The sequence below is a fragment of the Penicillium lagena genome (genome assembly GCF_028827675.1).
Source record: "Penicillium lagena strain IBT 129212 chromosome Unknown utg000003l_segment0_segment0, whole genome shotgun sequence".
Taxonomy (NCBI): domain Eukaryota; kingdom Fungi; phylum Ascomycota; class Eurotiomycetes; order Eurotiales; family Aspergillaceae; genus Penicillium; species Penicillium lagena.
The window spans coordinates 83,886-98,584 of record NW_026623224.1 but is presented as its reverse complement, the minus strand read 5'-3'; the positions used below and the strand labels follow the sequence as shown (position 1 = coordinate 98,584).

The following is a 14,699-nucleotide window of genomic DNA, read 5'->3' as shown; positions in this document are numbered from 1 at the left end:
GGTCGACGTATGTGGAATTGGTTTGAAATAATTGCTACTTGTTTCAACAGGCACCCATGCATTGCAATGTTTCAATGTGGCCATTCACTGAATACGGCTTCGGAATTGAATGACTCTGTCCCCACAAGTTTTCCCGAGTAGCCGTGGATGAGAGGACTGAGAGACTAAAGGTATTGCGCGGAAGAAAGCAAACTGCATTTATTTTGTGATAAAGCAAGCTATCTATCTATCTATCTATCTATCTATCTATCGACTCGCATTTTAAACAAATTTCACAAGTTTCGGACATGAAAAGCAAGGCAGAGCTCAGATCCTTTAATATGCAGCAATTGCAGGTGTTGTCCCTGGGTGACCAGCTGAATCCTGCAGGGTGTCTGGAATCTCTTCCGCCCCATTTTCCAGCATCGTTTTCTTGTGGAAAAGATAGAGAGCATCAGCTATAACTTGCTTTTTTCCTCTTTCGATTTCATCCAAGCCATTCCAGTTCTCTTCTTTTGCTCTATTTTCCAAGAACTCTTTTTGCTGAATTGAACGCGCTTTGTTCCAGTCTGAATATTGCCATTTGAATCAGAAATAGCAGGCGTTGAGCGTGAGAAAGCAGGAAGGTCGGGATTTTCGACCTGGTCAAGGTTGACAGGGTTGGATTTTGAGCCCTCTCGGCCAGTCAACCCAGTTGGCGACGGATTGGCACTCTCATTCCGCCTCGCAGAGGAAACCCTCATCTCAGGCGTATCTAAGCGTGAAGTGGATCGTCGTTCGCGGGGTTCTTTCGTGTATGCGTTCAGTGGGCAAGGAGTGGGTGAACGGTCGTCATTGCCCCTTCCAGGTTCGTTTCGGAGCCAGCGGAGATAGCGTTGTTCCTGCTTATCCCACACCTCTGTAATCTTGCTCTCTGTTGCATCCTTGTCGCCACAGAGGCGAGAGAAATCCGATTTTGGAATCCAAGAACAGCTTCTTGAGAGTTTCTCGTCGTCTTCTTGCCTCAGATTTTTCCACTTGATCTTGACCCAAACACACGGGTCAGACTTATATGATTTAGTTGGGTTCTTTCTTTCTTCGAAAGCAACACCGTAAATTCCGGCAACATTGTATTTTGAGTATCGCCAAGTTTTTCTCCCTCGACCATCATCGTCTTTGAGCAGAGAGATTCGTTCAGCACGATCTGAAATGTTGTTCATCCCGCTGGTATTGTATCCGCTTTTATATTTGGCCTTATATTTGGCCCCGTGGCGCGGTCCATACTGGAGAATAACGAAGGCTGATCTTCGCAGAGTTCCCCATCCATCCACAATATGATCGCCATCAACGTCGTCAAACTGGGAGCCGATCTTGGCTAGACACTCAGGATCGTCTAAACCATTATCACTGCTCGTTTTCGAGGACAAGTCATCACGGCGCTGTGGATGGCCTGTCTCGCTCGGCAATTCCTGTCCAGTGGATCCCGATTTGGCTTCAATGTCGGGATTAAAAGTGAAGTGTTTTGGTTCAGTATCATTTGGCTCGATAGACTTCACCAGGGGCTGGCCTTGCGATGATGAAGATCTCTCCTGATTATCGTAGAGGTTGGATTGGACTTGAGCGAGGTTATCCGCGTTTGGAGGTTTTTCGTCTTGGTCTTTGGCACTGCTAAGCTTTCTCTTCTTCTGAGAAGATATTTCATCGTTGGCCATTTTGTCTAATTGCCGAGATCCTGTCGATATTAATTCCGACCGGTTATAATCCCGTGTTTTGTCTTCTTTGCTTTTTTTTGAAGAATTGATAAGACAGGAACTCTGAGATTGGGAGGTTTGATGAGAGCTGGAGGTGGACGGTCGAGCCTATTTTATACTTTTTTAGGCAAACCTCCCATGGGACGTCCAAGGCCTCAAGAATGACTTGTCAAGACAGAGACAGTATACTGAAATCGATTTCTTGCCCGTCAACATACTGAAATTGTGCAAGGTTACAAAAGACCTCAACCTCATGTATGTAACCGCTCATCTATAAAAGAAGGCAAGATGGACAAGCTTTCCATGCCCTGCAACATTGACTGCAAGGAAAGAATCGTGATATTTCTGATGGCTCCTCACAAATCTGTGGTGCTTGCCTAAATCTGTCTTTCATAATGGCTGGATTAAACCTTTCCGAGTTCAACAGCCATGACATCGTTGAACGTCAAACTTTGACTGATGCGACATGTGGTCGACGCTACATGCCAGAACAGTTTAAATTGTCGATACTCTAGGGAATAGAAGCAGCTGCTACGGTACTGTACTAGGCATTTTGAATAAAAGTAATTTGGTCCTGTAGGAGACTCTCTTTTTGGTACCATGGTGACCGTCCTGTTCAAAGCGAACGTGAGTGAGCTACCGAAATATCAAGACATAGACAACGGGATAGCCTAATTGGTCAAGAAATTTACATGCAAAACTGTTTCAATTGTTTTATTGGATGCTATCCATTCCCGCTTCACTGGATACTGGATTGAGCACGTAAGGTACGATGATTCGCCGTGACTCATCCGAAGTTGAAATTTGCATTATTTCTTTTGGCACATTAACTTTCAATGAAAATGCTAAATGATGCCATAGGTTTGTCACTATGTACTGCCTCATCTTTTTGTGTCCCTTCTTTTTTCTTTTTTTTTCATGTTCCGGATCATTTTTGATCTTAGATAAAACAAATCAAGAATATGACAGCCGCGACCTTCTCAGAGACCAAAAATGGAGAATTGTCGGCGAATTTCAACAGAGCGAGAACAGGAGACGAGAATTAATAGCAGACTGCATTCCTTACTTTCCGCAGGATTTCTGAACGGAGCCAAGGAGAAAGGGGCCTGGAATTCAATGACGAACGGTAATTTCGATATTGGGCTTCGGTGATGGGTTGGCATGAGTAACTAGCTCATCCTCCTGCCTCACTCTCTCTAGCTTGTAAAACTTATAAACCACTAGAAGAGTCAGGAAAGAGACAAGAGTTGCCCCAGTGACAACAGTTGTTGCAATGGCCATTACCGACCAGTCCCCCCCTTGAGATGTGCAGACATTAATTATTGTAGTCAGCAGCCCGGCAGCGGCATTTAAAGTCACAGGACTACTTCAATATCAGTCTGGGGCGTTCATTTTTGGAACCTTTCAGGTTATTGTTAGTTCACTTACGCAAACATCTTATTGATCAGCCATAGGTAATTCCCTCTGAGTTTCGGAAATCGTAGCAACCATACAAAAGCTGCAATGCCACTGACGAGGAGTAAACATGCAATAGCGAGTAATGGGGGGTTCTGGATCGTGTGTAAAGCAGTCCGACCGGCTTTGTTTGTTTGCAAAACCTTTTCCACCTCATTCGAATTTTGCAGCGAGGTGAATGTGCCGGGAACCACCAAATAGCCGGCAAGCAGAGCCCAATTTGCGGCGCTGACAGTGATATTGAAAATCATGTCCATCTGTTCCTCCTCTTTTAGCATTCTCACGTAGGCCGTCTCGTTGATGTGGCTATGTCTACTCGGCATAGAGGGGACCACATCCTCATTTGGGTAGGTTCGAACATGCACAGGATTCTTTCGTGTAAGAGGAATGTTACGCGATTTGGTCATTTTGGGTATTCTTGATTGGTGCTGTGTGACTACCATAGAGATAGTGACCCAAGGTGGTTTCGACGGTATTGCGAATGGGAAGAAGACTCAACCAGACGAGGATTACCTGGCGGTACAATGATTTATACTTCCTAAATGCAAACTCAAATTTCGTCTGACCCACCTCCGAGCATCTATTTTGATGGGCTCCGCAACTTGGTAAATCAAAGTAATGAAAGTAAGTCCAGAAGGCTACAAAAACCGAATGACCTTTGATAGAGCATCTCAAATGCTAAATGTATGGTTAAACGACCGTCGTTAATAGAGCATAGGTGACATCAACTTCTAAGACTGGGAAGAGTCTACACCACCTATTTGAGGCTTGCAACATAACTGAGGTCCGTTTCCTACGACTCTTAGATTGGTACTTGGATATAAAAGCCGACCTAACCTCACTCTGCGTTCCTAATTTCACAAATCTTCCGATGGCGGCATGGCTTGACCTCGTCAATGAAGAAGGTGCCTGGTCCTTGGTGGATACCAGCCGCCTTGAAGAACTGGTGCAGGGGATGCCTTATCCCAAATCCCAGTATCCATGCCTGATTTACTTCGCTGGGAATTCAAACCGAATGAAAGCCCTGCAAGCACTTTTCCCTCAAAACAATGTCACGCGCAAAGGGCCCGCGGGACTCGTTCGTCTCCACCTCAGCTCTAAAACCGCCCATACCGAAAATCCCATCATATTCGCCGAGAGTAATCTCTGTCCCGAACAAAGTCTGGGTGATTCAAAATGGCTCAAGGACTCAACGAAGAAGCACCGGAGATACACTATTCGAGATGCAGAGAGATCATCCTCTCCGGCAACACTTCAACAAGAAGTGAAAAGGCAACTGATTCTTCCGTGGACCCATATTCTGTGCCTATTTCTGGATTCAATGTCCGACATCAAAGCTGCACAAAATCTGCTCCAACAGCCCAATCGGCAGCTGACAATCGGCAGTCAAGCTATTCCCGCTTCCATGCGTGTAGTCATGATCTTGACTAAATACCCACGTGGAGATGAAGCTATCGTGGAACACTGTCCCGAGTTTCATACTATTGCCAACAACGAGAGATTCACCTTTCTCGATCTGCGTCCAAGGTGCAATCTCTCTGACACGGTCACTTTTGACCCGCTGCGAGCCCTACTTGTTGAACTACTTCATAAAATCCATGCCGAGCAAGAGTCAACTTGTCGCCTATTCTCAGCTTCTCATCTCAATGCGTTCTGGAAATGCAATGTCCAGGTCCACGGACAGCGCTTAAGTGCCTCGCGGTTTGATCTTTTGGCTCAAGCCAGAACGAGTTATCCCAAGAATGAATCAATGGGCGACTGTCTTCTTCAGTTCTTACAGAACGTGGCATCCTCTGGCTACTCAGAAGAGGACATGGAGGGCTTTGTAGCCTCGGCCTTCTTGATGGACGCTTACCCGCCTGAAATGCATGGTAAGAACACCAGCCTTGATTCAATTCCATTGCTGATTGTACTAGGATTCCCACCGGCCATGGTATATGCTGCAATTTATGAAAAGTACTGTCTCGAGATCTGGCATAGTGATTGCCCCAAAGAGCACTCCGAGAGGATTTCATCTCGATTTGAGCAGCAATTCGCACAGTTAAGCTCTCGGAGAACATCATCTGCTATTCGAAGAGACATATTGATTCGATTTTATCGTCGATGGGGCGGCCTTCGCTCCACCACTACTTGCTTTGTTTGTCTATGCCACCCACCAGAGCACATGATGCCATGCAAGCACGCCCTCTGTGATACATGTGTCATGATCTTCGGAACGCTGAGTGCCACCGGGAAGTATCATGTCGACCTCACCCAATGTCCTATTTGCGAGGAGAGGTTCAACATCACTATTCGTCAATTACCCCCAACCAAGCACCCGGTCATTCTCAGTCTAGATGGCGGAGGAGTCCGCGGTCTAGTCCAGTTGGGGCTTCTGCAAGCGCTGGAGAAGCGCTTTGGTATGTCTATGGCAGACCTTCCCGACTTGTGCACGGGCACCAGCGTAGGTAAGTTCGACTGCTAAGCAGAGTGCAGATTTCATTCCTATCAACACGCTAACAGTCTCCACCGGCCAGGCGCATTGTCGGCGATTGATATCTTCCTCAACAACTCTTCTGTAGAGCAATCTTTCAACGCATTCCCGCCTCTTGCACGGAAAATCTTTCGTTGTTCTTCAAAGACTCCCGTTTTTCGCTGGATTCAGTGGTTTGCCTCGGCGTTCAACTTGGCCAAACACGGTCTATACGATTCTCAGAGCTTAGCACAGACGTTCAAAGAGGTAGTGAGTCCTTGCCGTCGCATATTCGATGCGGCCACCGCCAACCCGACAGGCTGCCGTGTTGCCATTGTGGCAAGTCGTACCTCGGATGGGAAGGCGTGCGTGTTGGCAAATTACCGGGGCACGGGCCCACGCACCGGGAACGCTGCCTATGAATTTCTGGCCCCTCACAACGATCAAGAAAATCCATTCTTGTGTGATGCGTAAGTCATGCCCCACATGCTTCATAAATGCTGCTAACAGTATTTATCCTTCTGCAGAGCGATATGCAGTGTCGCAGCGCCGTTGTAAGTCCAGTATTGTTGAAATGTTCTGAAGTCCCGCGGCTGACATTTCTAAGCTACTTCCAAACAAAAAGCTTGCCAGGCTTTGGGCCCCTGCAGGACGGTGGGGTCCGTGTAAACAATCCGCTTGCCATTGCTTTGAGAGAGGCTGGCATTATCTGGCCCAAGGCGAAGAGACATGATCTCCTCCTGTCTGTCGGCACAGGGTTCTCCGCGCTTGCTCCCAGTCATTCGGTGGGGTTGCTGGACAAAATTCGAGAGGGTGCTCTCCCCCGTCTGATTCGGGCCGTACTGTCCTCCCCTTCCATGGATGGTGAACAAGGGTTTTTTGAAGCTCTTAACTATCTACCACATCGCTCGAAAACGGATGTATTCCGACTCGACCAAGCAATTAACGGCCCACTCCCTGCATTAGACGATATTAGTTCGCTGGAAGAATTGTCAAGAATGAATTTTGTGGTGCCGGATGATCTTGTGAGGACCATTCTCGCGTCAGCAATGTTCTTCTTCGAACTAGATGAAACGCCCGTCCAGGGCCATGCTGCATTCCATTGCCGTGGATCAATCCTTTGTGCACGGCCAAAGGCCGCAGAGATCCTACAGCGTGTCCTCCTGGAGTTTCCCGGTGCGAGATTCCAGACCGGCCAGGGCCATTATTTGGGGAGTGTGGACCTAGATGACTACTGCCAGTCCTGTGGTTACTTCCGAAAATCCATCAATTTCTGGGTTACGAGCCTTGAAGAGATACTGACTATTGGGATCGCCAATAATTTCTTTTTTGAAAAGATAGGTGGCTTCCCGAAGTCTGCGCAGGAGTTTCTAGACGAGCAACAGGTCGACGCTCATTTCGGCCGTGCAGATCATCAAATTCCAGCATGGCCCCAGAACAGATCTTGCTTCTGCTCTCGTGGAATGAAAAGGCAGGTTCATTTTGTAGAGCCTGCTGTGGGGCAGAAAAGACAGCGGTTGTGAGGTGAGGGGAATTGTGATGGAACGGGCCTTGTGTGGGTGGTTTTTCGCTCCATGAGGTTGAGCTTGTCTTCCGATGTCATTGCTCGAGTATTTCAAATTAAACACGTAAAGCTGCGGATACTCAAGTTGTTTCAATCAAGCCCCACTTCCGAACTTGCACGCTGTGGACGCAAGAGGTGGTGAGTATTCCAAGCGTAGCTTTGGTCGAAGACCGAGGGTTGGCTGTCTGCGGCAACACATGTTGCATCTCATCTGAATCCTGACTTGTGTGATGTGCGGTAGATGTAACGAAATCAATGTAGATACGGCGGCCTTAAGATCCGTCAGAACGCGACCTTTGATGTCTTTGGTCAATCTGGTATGCGCAGTGCAAAATGGAATGGGAACGACGGAAGAACTTTCCGAACACCCAACTCAATTTCTGATACAGCATCTTGCGGAGGAAACCGTGGAATTCTGGGCATTCAAACGATCGCACAAAATTCTCCAGTCTCCGTACATGTCGGAATGTTTGTAGTCATCGCTTGCATTGTCCATGGCACGCGTTCCGCGACCCCATTTCAGAGAACCTAAGATTCAGGTCGCGAGCTACTCACGCAGCCTTGACGTGAAGGCAATGCCATGGTCCATATCTTCAGGCTTTTTGCGGTTTTGTAGAACGGTAATAGGTTTAATCTGCTGGACCTACCATCCATGTGCCCCCCCCCAGAGGGGTCAATTCAAGCGTCTTGTAGAGGCGCCAGGCTTTAGACGGGCCCACAAGGCTGCAGCATGACGCGATGCGAGACATAAAGTTGTATATAATCTACTTCGAGGAAGAAAGTCAGCGTTCGTTATCCATATGAAGGGCCATTCGTCACAGATAAATGGAAGAGGACTAATGGAGGAGTCTGGTCTGCTATGTAAAGTCCGAAAGTTCTTGAAGCTGAGCCGGTCATTGATGCACGGAATGCCGAGGTGCTTGCCGTGAAAGGCGCTGTACCCTGTTCGGGTCTGGTCTGAGTTTTGTTTCCTCTAGAAGATCGGCCCCTATTCCTTAATCACCTCTTTCTCATGGCTCTCCACACCCTCCCACAACGTTCTCCCATGTGGTAACCATATCATTCAATGCAGAAACTCCCGTATTTCTCAGTCCTGCAAAAAACTGCGTGTTGATTTTTTTGATTTTTGAATTCGACTTATTTTCAGCAGAATCCAAGCCTTGCCAGTTGTGTCACGTGATGAATTTGCGACACCGACGCGCCCCAAAATCTTCAATAACTCGGAGAAGGCCAAGATGATACCAGCGAGGATCGCAGTGATGGTCAAGGTACTCGTGATCTGCGGGGTCTTGAGATTGTGACTGATTTGCCAGCTTCAGCCTCTGGAGCTTTGGGCAAGGTCGTGAAAACCATCACGGACCTTCCATCCAATTTGAGCAGAGCATACATATGACAGTCAATGACCGAGATCCTGTAGTTGTTGCGAGGAATGTTATTTTGAACATCGGGGATTCCAATATCTCCCACGGAATCGTTGAAGCGCCCTCCCAGTCAGTACCAGAGAGGATGTCATATGTACCATCTTCAATGATATTGATGTGATTGAAGTCAGGGTTGTGGAGGGGAAATGGCCCTGGCTTACGGACATTATTCTCACAGCATCCTTGAAAAGGGGAGGGAACTTGTGAATTTCTCCGCCATGTCGACCAATAGTTGAGACAACTGAGAAAGTATTGACGTCTCAACCATAGGAAATTTGACATTGTCTGCACATGCCAAAAAAAGGCTTGCGCAGTTCTGAAAGGACCCCCAAAGGTGGATATCAATGGTCCTTTCAGAACCGCGCAAGGTCCGTTTTCACGCTGCGAGATGCCGAATTTCGGGATCCAATTGAAATCATTCCTACGAAGCAGTTAGACATTGCATAGTGAAGTCTCTTTATTGGCTTGTACCTCTATGTAGGCAATGGTGGCCCCTTGAAATCTGCCGTTCTGCACAAAGCACGATCTGGTGGCTGAGGAACAAAACCGGACGTAAATACTACCAAATGCTTGCAGGAATTATCCGTGATAGGATGGACTGATTGCGGGATCCCTCTACTAGCATATTTTTTGCACGTTTTCCATAATAGAGTATTCCAAGTTATTTGCCCTTACCTATGTCCTATATCGTCAACAACCAGGAGTCCCCAATTTACCAGCGTAAACCAGGAGTTTGGGATCCTGTCACTTTTCAATACTCGTAATTACGAGGAATGAACTAACCCTTCACGTAGAAAAGTGGGGCGGGTCGCTTTTGCGGCAAAATTCTTTCCTATATGGGCATGGTTCGAGGATCGCCCCCCACAGTATTATTCATTGGGGGTTTGCGGGGCTTAGATATTTCCCCCCATCCCTGATATTCTGCGTCGGTAGGTTTATGAGATCACACAAGCACTTGATCGACAGATCGCACTCCTGTTCTTCAGCAGGTTCTGAGGTAATTAAGTTCCAGCAGGTGAATGGGCTCGATTTCGCGGTAACGAACTCTACAACCGTCTATTATGGGGAGCAGGAAGTTTGCTATCAATGCTTCGGTGAAGGCCCCTTCGCGGAAGCTCTCCACTCTTATTCCCATTGGGTACATATGCTGTTTCATGCCTTCTCTCACGAGAAAAGGGACCAGGGTTCCTTGCAGCAATTCTATTACAGCTTATCTCGCAATCTGCGGCAAGATTCCTTCCTGTTTAGGGAGATGCATCGGTTATTTGTCCAACCAGGTGCCCGTTCTCATTCAAGTATTCGGTACCAAGCAAATATTCCCAACGCTAAACTCGGCGTTCGAGAATTCGATGGTAGGTCTAGACTGGATAAGGAAATGCGAGTTCATGTATGTCACAGGCCCAGCCCACTTCTCACAGTTACAGGGCTTGAATATTCGATAACTGCACGGAGGATATTCTCGCATATGGGAAAATGCCTTCAATAGAATCCAGGGTAGGTTGGATCACACTAAAGTGGCAGATCCCCGCATTTTTCTAGAAATATGCATAAATGCTTGCTTCCCCTTGTCCTTTTCTCTTCCACTGCCGAGCATTGGGTTCTCAATTTTATAACTAGTAAATTTGGTGTTTCTTCCTACTCATGATGCAAGGCACGCAGTCGCACCCAACGCCTTGGCCAGAACTTCGCCCGGCACCTCACAAAGGTATGTATTAGCTGTACCGCCGCTTCTTCTTCGGTTCTGTTCTCGACATATTTAAGTCGACCCTTTTGAAATGGCAACTGACCTGTTTGTTGCCAAGACTCCATTTTCATTAACGAAGCTCCTTCGCATGAAGTGTCGCAGTGTACAGAAAATCCTCTGCACAAATTTAAACCATTTGAAGCTAATTTCCTTGAAGCATTGCCAAGCCAAGAAATAATTCAACCTGAGACCGAAGTCTGTCCGAGGCAAACGAGACTGGACTACGGCATGCCACAATATGGGAGGGTGTTAAAGTCCGAAGAAGAACAAAGCAAAGTGACAACTAGCAGGTGAGCAAGCAAACCACTTAAAGCCTCTAGACTTATTGTTGATATATTTCCCATCTACCAGTCCACGGGAAGAAGGCATGCACCGCATGTCTACCATACCTGAGAGTGCATACCATACCAAAGCAAGGCCATACTTAGCCAATGGAAGTCAGGGGCACGAAAACAGGAAATGTTTTATAATTGACGTGAACCCACACAGCAGAGCACACAAAAAAGCCGACTTGGAACATTACATTTTTATTGAGTGCCAAGAATATTCTCCGAAGGGCCACCCACTGTGAGAAATTCTACTTATAAATATTGAGACAAGCTAATAGTCAAAAGACATACAGAGATAGTTTTTGGAACGAGGGTATATGAGAACTATCTAGTCTCGGTACCTGGACAGGGGGCTATCCACGAGTTGATGCACGCTCCATGTGTGCTCGAAAGTATCCGGAATAACGCATCCATCGGGTGGCCAAGAGTGATTGTTGAAGAAAGGCATGCTGATCGTCTGAAGTTGATTTTATTTTACTAATATTTATGCGCCTTAGTTTGCACTGGTCGGGAATGGAACCAAAATTTACCCGTCGTTATTTGTGAGTAACTTTCGTCAACAGGTGGTTCGTCTACAGCTCTTAAAGGATATAGGGCGTTTTCGATAAGAATTGGAATACCCAGTCTCGATGAGCTCCCTGAAAAGATTCCGGCTTGTTTCCTCCAGTATATTCCAAATCTCGTTTCCGAGATTGAGGCTCGACTTTCTGGCACAACGATAGGCGCCTCACAAGATCCAGTACTGAGAACCGAGGTTTACCCGCATGGAAGCCAATCTGCCTCAAAATTCTCCAGCTGTTGACCTTAACAGCTTCTCTAGATGGAAAAGAAGGAGCTGTCCAAATAGGTGTATCGGGTAGGATTTTGAAATTCATTTCGGTGGTGGTTAAATAAATCGATTTAAAATGTTGGTAGTTGATCAAGTGTCCAGCGCGCATGTAAATTACGTTAACTTACCATCTCATGACTAAGCTTCATGGAATTGCCATTGAATACAGTCCTCCATCGCATCGTGGTAGGTCAGCCGCAGGTCAGGATTATTCGTTCAGTAGTCGTTCGACTTATGAATGGTCAAGACTTGACTGGGAGGCAAATAATAGAGGCCATTGCAATTCCGCTCGCAATATAGTGCTATTCGTCTCTGCAAAAGAAGCGAAGAGGCGCGGACTTCTCAATCTTGGCAATTCCTATGTCAACATCCCGCTTTATATGGAGAAGAGCTAATTAGACACCTCTGGACTATGGAAGAGATCGAGATGTATAATCTGCGAGTTCCCTACTTTGAACATCCCCAATGTTGTACTGAAAGTCGTAGTTTAGAAGAGTGGCAATCTTTCCCCCGAACCTGGACGCATCAAACCCCCTTAAGACTGCAGTTGTTGCCCGTCTAACCAGTATAGGAAAGAATTTTGTCGCAAAAGCGGCCCGCCCCACCTCACTGCGCGCCACCTCCCTGTGAGTAGAGTTTCGTCAATTCTCTTACATGTGAGAGCTTGATATAATCACGTGGTTGTTTATTATGTAAGCCAATTCACCGTTTCGTCGATCTCCTCCCCTACGTTGCCTCTCGAGTATCATGAAATTTCCCAATCTGTCGTCACCAACGCTTGCCCTTGAACAGTCCCGAAGAGTCACATTCAACCCTGTCCCTGAAGTTTCACTCATTGAGAATACCAAACCGCGCAAGCTATTCGATATGGCAGCCCAGTTGTACGAGACCTTCTCCGGAGAGCAGGTTACGGACGATATGCTGGTCAAAGCTGCGGAGCTTTTCAACGAAAATTACGGGGTCTGGGGAAAGTGTTCAAACAAGGCTGGTGAGTAGCTATAGAATCTCTCACACGACACACCTCTTAACGTCTTGCTAGGGAAACCGGTCAAGTTGAGTGTTCGACGACTGCGTCAGCAATATCTACCTCCGACCACCGACGAAGCTAGAAGTTTCTACATTAGGGTGACTATTAATGGAAATCTCGTCGGAAACGCGTTCGCCTGTCGCTGGAAATGTAAGGGGAGCACGGTTTGCTGGATTACCCAATTGGTGGTAGATAAGGATCACCGTGACAAGGGACTTGCAAGTGGCTTGTTGAGAACACTCAGGGAGGATTTCGATGATATATACGGTGTCATGAGCTCTCATCCTGCTGCTTGCCTAGCGGCCGCCAGATCTTTCGCAAGTAAGTGCGACGCCCAGATGCAAATTTTGATCCTCATGTTGGATAGTGACTATCGAAAAAATCTCCCTTGATTTCATTCGCGAGAACGCCGATTCTATCATGTCGACTTCTCCAATCCCTTATATTCGGGATGCCGAGCTATGTGGAACTTTATTCAATTCAGATGATGCAAATGGAATTGTTTCAGGTGTTAACACTAACTTCTTTGTCGACCACAAAGAGCCATTGGACGCATTGGAATTAGTTCAAAAACTCTGGCAATGGCCATTGGGGGACCTGCCCGACGGATATGAATATCTTCTTATAATGCCGGCCAAACAGCGTCGATCACGTTCGAAATCGGCCGATGTTGGTCGCCAATAAGGATGGCCTACCCTGTGTATCCTTTTGCGGTGACACGAAACCATTTGTGAATCAATTATTACCACCAAGCACTATTCACTCAAACTTTGCTGCATGTGAATTGCATCACATTCACGCTGCATTTTTCTTAGGATGGACAGATTAACTCTGCTCAAATGACCACCTGCCTCCCTCAAAGTGCCTCAAATGTAGATCGTACTGGAGCACATACAGCATCATAAATGTATGTGCCCACTCCGGGAATAAGAAATTGACGACATTTCCTTTGGGACACCCGCTTTGCCTTGCAGTAATTTTCCACACTTCCATTCAAATCCCCGAGCGTATAAAGGGTGTTCGACAGAGCATAGTATACCAAGCAACAGGTGAACACTTCTTCCTCCAGAGGATTATAGAATTTGTTCCACGCTAAGACATCTCTCCATCTCTGCAAGGCATCCTTTGAAGTCGGAGACAGACGGGCAAAAGCAATAAGGCTTCTGACATGTCCTAAGCGATCCACTATGTCCATCTCGCGCAGGTTATAATAAATGTCCAGCAATTCCTTGACTGCAGTTTCAGCGTCATGATAATGGTGTTGTCTGATATAGACTTCCGCAGCGGATAGAAGTAGCCGCCGGTATCCTTTGAGGTGTTGGCGGGATGACATCCTTAATCGTTGAATATTCGTCTCCACCATCAACTTTGCATGATGGAGGTAACACCTTCCCGAGACATCAGAATAATCCAGTTCACAGTAAAGATCAGCAAGGCTTGAATTGACGAGGAATGACTTTGTAAAACTTAGTCCTGAGTATCCCAAGCAAGTCTCAAAGCAAGTCTTAGCTTCCAAAAACCGGCCCTCTCCTCGCATTGTTCGGCCGACACAATATATTTGGTCCCATAGGAGCTGTTCCTGCTTGCCATGAACGTCTTGAACAGGCATCCAATTCTGAATTTGTTGATGGGCTGCCGCAAAGGCGAAGTCATAGGCGTAGTTGGTCGCCTGTGAAAGAAAGAGCGATGCAAGGTCTGCATATGGAATATCGTTTGAGGCACTATTCAAATTTGATAGAAACGTTGCAATGGCACGCTTAGAGCCTTCGATGTCACCATTTAGGCGCATCAGGACGCTTTGTCTATGTGTTGTGTCGGCTCTTAACTGAAGCGATCCGCAGTTTCTGGCAAGCCTTTGAGCTAGGCCAACGACTGTTTCACGAACCCTCATTTCCCAGCAGTGGGTCTTGGACGCCGCCAGTAAAGATCTGACGATGTCTTCCTGCGAGGGACTTGAAAGTCTTCGTATTGAGAAGTAATTCAGCATGCTTCCAAATCGCCATTAGCCAGGTCTCTCGTCCATCGGGCCATCCAGTCGAAACATACAACATCTGCAAGTCCCTGGTAAACTTGTCTCCTAGGGAGTTGGATATTCCTATGAGTTCAAACGTTTGAGACGGAGAGTGACGTATGGGATTGATCTGTATTTCGCTATAATACCCGCCTGAG

At 46.9% G+C, this 14,699-nt stretch overlaps 5 protein-coding genes across 5 annotated transcripts; 2 read left to right on the top strand and 3 right to left on the bottom strand.

The window, feature by feature from the left end:
* Positions 1-437: 437 nt before the first annotated feature.
* N7510_005193 (uncharacterized protein) lies at positions 438-1,670 on the bottom strand (the record flags this gene model as incomplete). Its single annotated transcript, XM_056977119.1, has 1 exon — positions 438-1,670. The coding sequence occupies one exon, from the start codon at positions 1,668-1,670 to the stop codon at positions 438-440; it is 1,233 nt and encodes a 410-aa protein (XP_056833151.1).
* A 1,152-nt stretch (positions 1,671-2,822) lies between these two features.
* On the bottom strand, positions 2,823-3,571 carry N7510_005192 (uncharacterized protein; the record flags this gene model as incomplete). Its single annotated transcript, XM_056977118.1, has 2 exons — positions 2,823-3,072; positions 3,138-3,571. The coding sequence occupies 2 exons, from the start codon at positions 3,569-3,571 to the stop codon at positions 2,823-2,825; spliced, it is 684 nt and encodes a 227-aa protein (XP_056833150.1).
* Positions 3,572-4,035: 464 nt separating this feature from the next.
* Positions 4,036-7,139, top strand: N7510_005191 (patatin-like phospholipase family protein; the record flags this gene model as incomplete). Its single annotated transcript, XM_056977117.1, has 5 exons — positions 4,036-5,035; positions 5,081-5,611; positions 5,681-6,086; positions 6,144-6,170; positions 6,224-7,139. The coding sequence occupies 5 exons, from the start codon at positions 4,036-4,038 to the stop codon at positions 7,137-7,139; spliced, it is 2,880 nt and encodes a 959-aa protein (XP_056833149.1).
* A 5,111-nt stretch (positions 7,140-12,250) lies between these two features.
* On the top strand, positions 12,251-13,214 carry N7510_005190 (uncharacterized protein; the record flags this gene model as incomplete). Its single annotated transcript, XM_056977116.1, has 3 exons — positions 12,251-12,491; positions 12,543-12,851; positions 12,898-13,214. 3 exons carry the CDS (start codon positions 12,251-12,253, stop codon positions 13,212-13,214), a joined length of 867 nt encoding a protein of 288 aa, XP_056833148.1.
* A 172-nt stretch (positions 13,215-13,386) lies between these two features.
* On the bottom strand, positions 13,387-14,319 carry N7510_005189 (uncharacterized protein; the record flags this gene model as incomplete). The annotated part of the gene is made up of 1 exon (XM_056977115.1): positions 13,387-14,319. One exon carries the CDS (start codon positions 14,317-14,319, stop codon positions 13,387-13,389), a length of 933 nt encoding a protein of 310 aa, XP_056833147.1.
* Positions 14,320-14,699: the final 380 nt, after the last annotated feature.